The sequence below is a fragment of the Cynoglossus semilaevis genome, chromosome 20, assembly GCF_000523025.1.
Source record: "Cynoglossus semilaevis isolate Cse_v1.0 chromosome 20, Cse_v1.0, whole genome shotgun sequence".
Lineage (NCBI taxonomy): Eukaryota > Metazoa > Chordata > Actinopteri > Pleuronectiformes > Cynoglossidae > Cynoglossus > Cynoglossus semilaevis.
Window position 1 is genome coordinate 14839514 of NC_024326.1, and position 1507 is coordinate 14841020.

The following is a 1507-nucleotide window of genomic DNA, read 5'->3' on the forward strand; positions in this document are numbered from 1 at the left end:
GTGGCGCTTTGGCCCAGAGGCAATGTCTCTGTCATTGGTGTGGAACTCCAGGGTTCACCTCCTGGGCAAGTTCGAATCCGGTTAGGGCGGTTGGTACCTTCCAGTGGACTCACCACCTGCAGGAAGGTTTAGGGGGGTTGTGCAATGTGAAACTGCCGCCCCCCATGAAATAGACTCAATGTCGTGGCGTGTTTCAGCCAATGGGAAAGCATGTGAACTGAAAACAGTTTTTGAGGAACTACAGTAAGATAATCATGAGAACAAATAGATGACCTAGTTTTATGACAATGAGGTTCAAGTTACAATGAGGTCCAACTTGATTTTTTGAAAAATGTCTACAGCTTATTACGTATGCGGTGAGTGACTTTGTAAAAGCAGGACTGATCCTTTAGTTTACAGGCTTTAAAATACATCTGCAGGCTCAGCAGGCTTTAATGTCTACAAGGATTAGTAACAAGTGTGTACAATGTAAATGTTGCAGCAGGTCTTGGGCCTGCAGCCTGAGGAGAAAAGGTGACAAAGATGAGAATTTTAAATAGGCTGTTACATAAGAGCGAGTTAATAGAAGAGAGACTGGTTGTGCAGGTACATGGGGAAGAAAAAAAACACATACACACAAAACCATGCACACATGCATGTCTGAACACAAACTCAAAAAACATTCTTTTAATTTCAGGACGTTTCTCCATCTGAGAGTTGATTTAAAGTGGATGAACCCTGTGACCCACCTCCGGTTTAGACACAAAAAGCAGGTTTCTTTACTTAAATAAGCCTTTAATTATGGTAGACAATTTAAAAAGCTTTTAGTCATGTTTATTTTGTAAATGTATTGGTAATTGGTTATTTTTGACAGTTATTTTTGTCCACTTCTGAGCCATACCTGAACTATGTCCCCAATATTAGCTATATTTGTTTTTCAAGACCCAAGTGTTTGAGGTTATGTTATGTGTTACTGCAAGGAGGAGGAGGAGGCAGGAGAGGATCAGAAAGAGGGATTAGCCATGTTGTGTAACGAGGAGACGTCAATGAGACGTTCACCAATCAACAGACCACATGACACTATAACAATGAGATTCAGTTACAGATTGCTTAGATGTTATGGTGACATTTTGGTGAGTCTGTTGTTGCAGAGGATGTTGCAAAAGAGTGTGACAAGAAAAAAATATTCAATAATGTCCTAACCAGGTTCATAACCAGGGCATCTGGTTACCTGCCATCCTCATCTTTATCTTTTTTTTTTTAACTCAACTTTCTGTAACTGCCTAAAACTATTCAGGGTCTCAGGGGGAGAGGGAGGATGTAATCCCTGCAGTTATCAGACAGGTGTGGGCCACAAAAGAACAAACACAAATCCCACAAATTCAAATTCACAACCAAAGTCAGTTTATAGTGAATAGTTGTTCTATAGTTGTGCACGTGTATAGACTGTGGGAGGAAACCTGAGAGGACACACAAACATACTGAAATGGAAATTGTTAAAATGAAAAAAGTTATAGACAGACAGACA

The 1507-nt window shown here is 40.3% G+C and overlaps 1 protein-coding gene across 1 annotated transcript in view; it reads right to left on the bottom strand.

Annotated features, from left to right (window-relative positions):
* Positions 1-447: 447 nt before the first annotated feature.
* LOC103396861 (disks large homolog 1-like) overlaps positions 448-1507 on the bottom strand; it is a 10383-nt gene continuing 9323 nt past the window's right edge. The window contains exon 7 of the mRNA XM_025052459.1: positions 448-500. Coding sequence (XP_024908227.1) covers positions 448-500 — 53 coding nt within the window. The remainder of the gene's footprint in view (positions 501-1507) is intronic.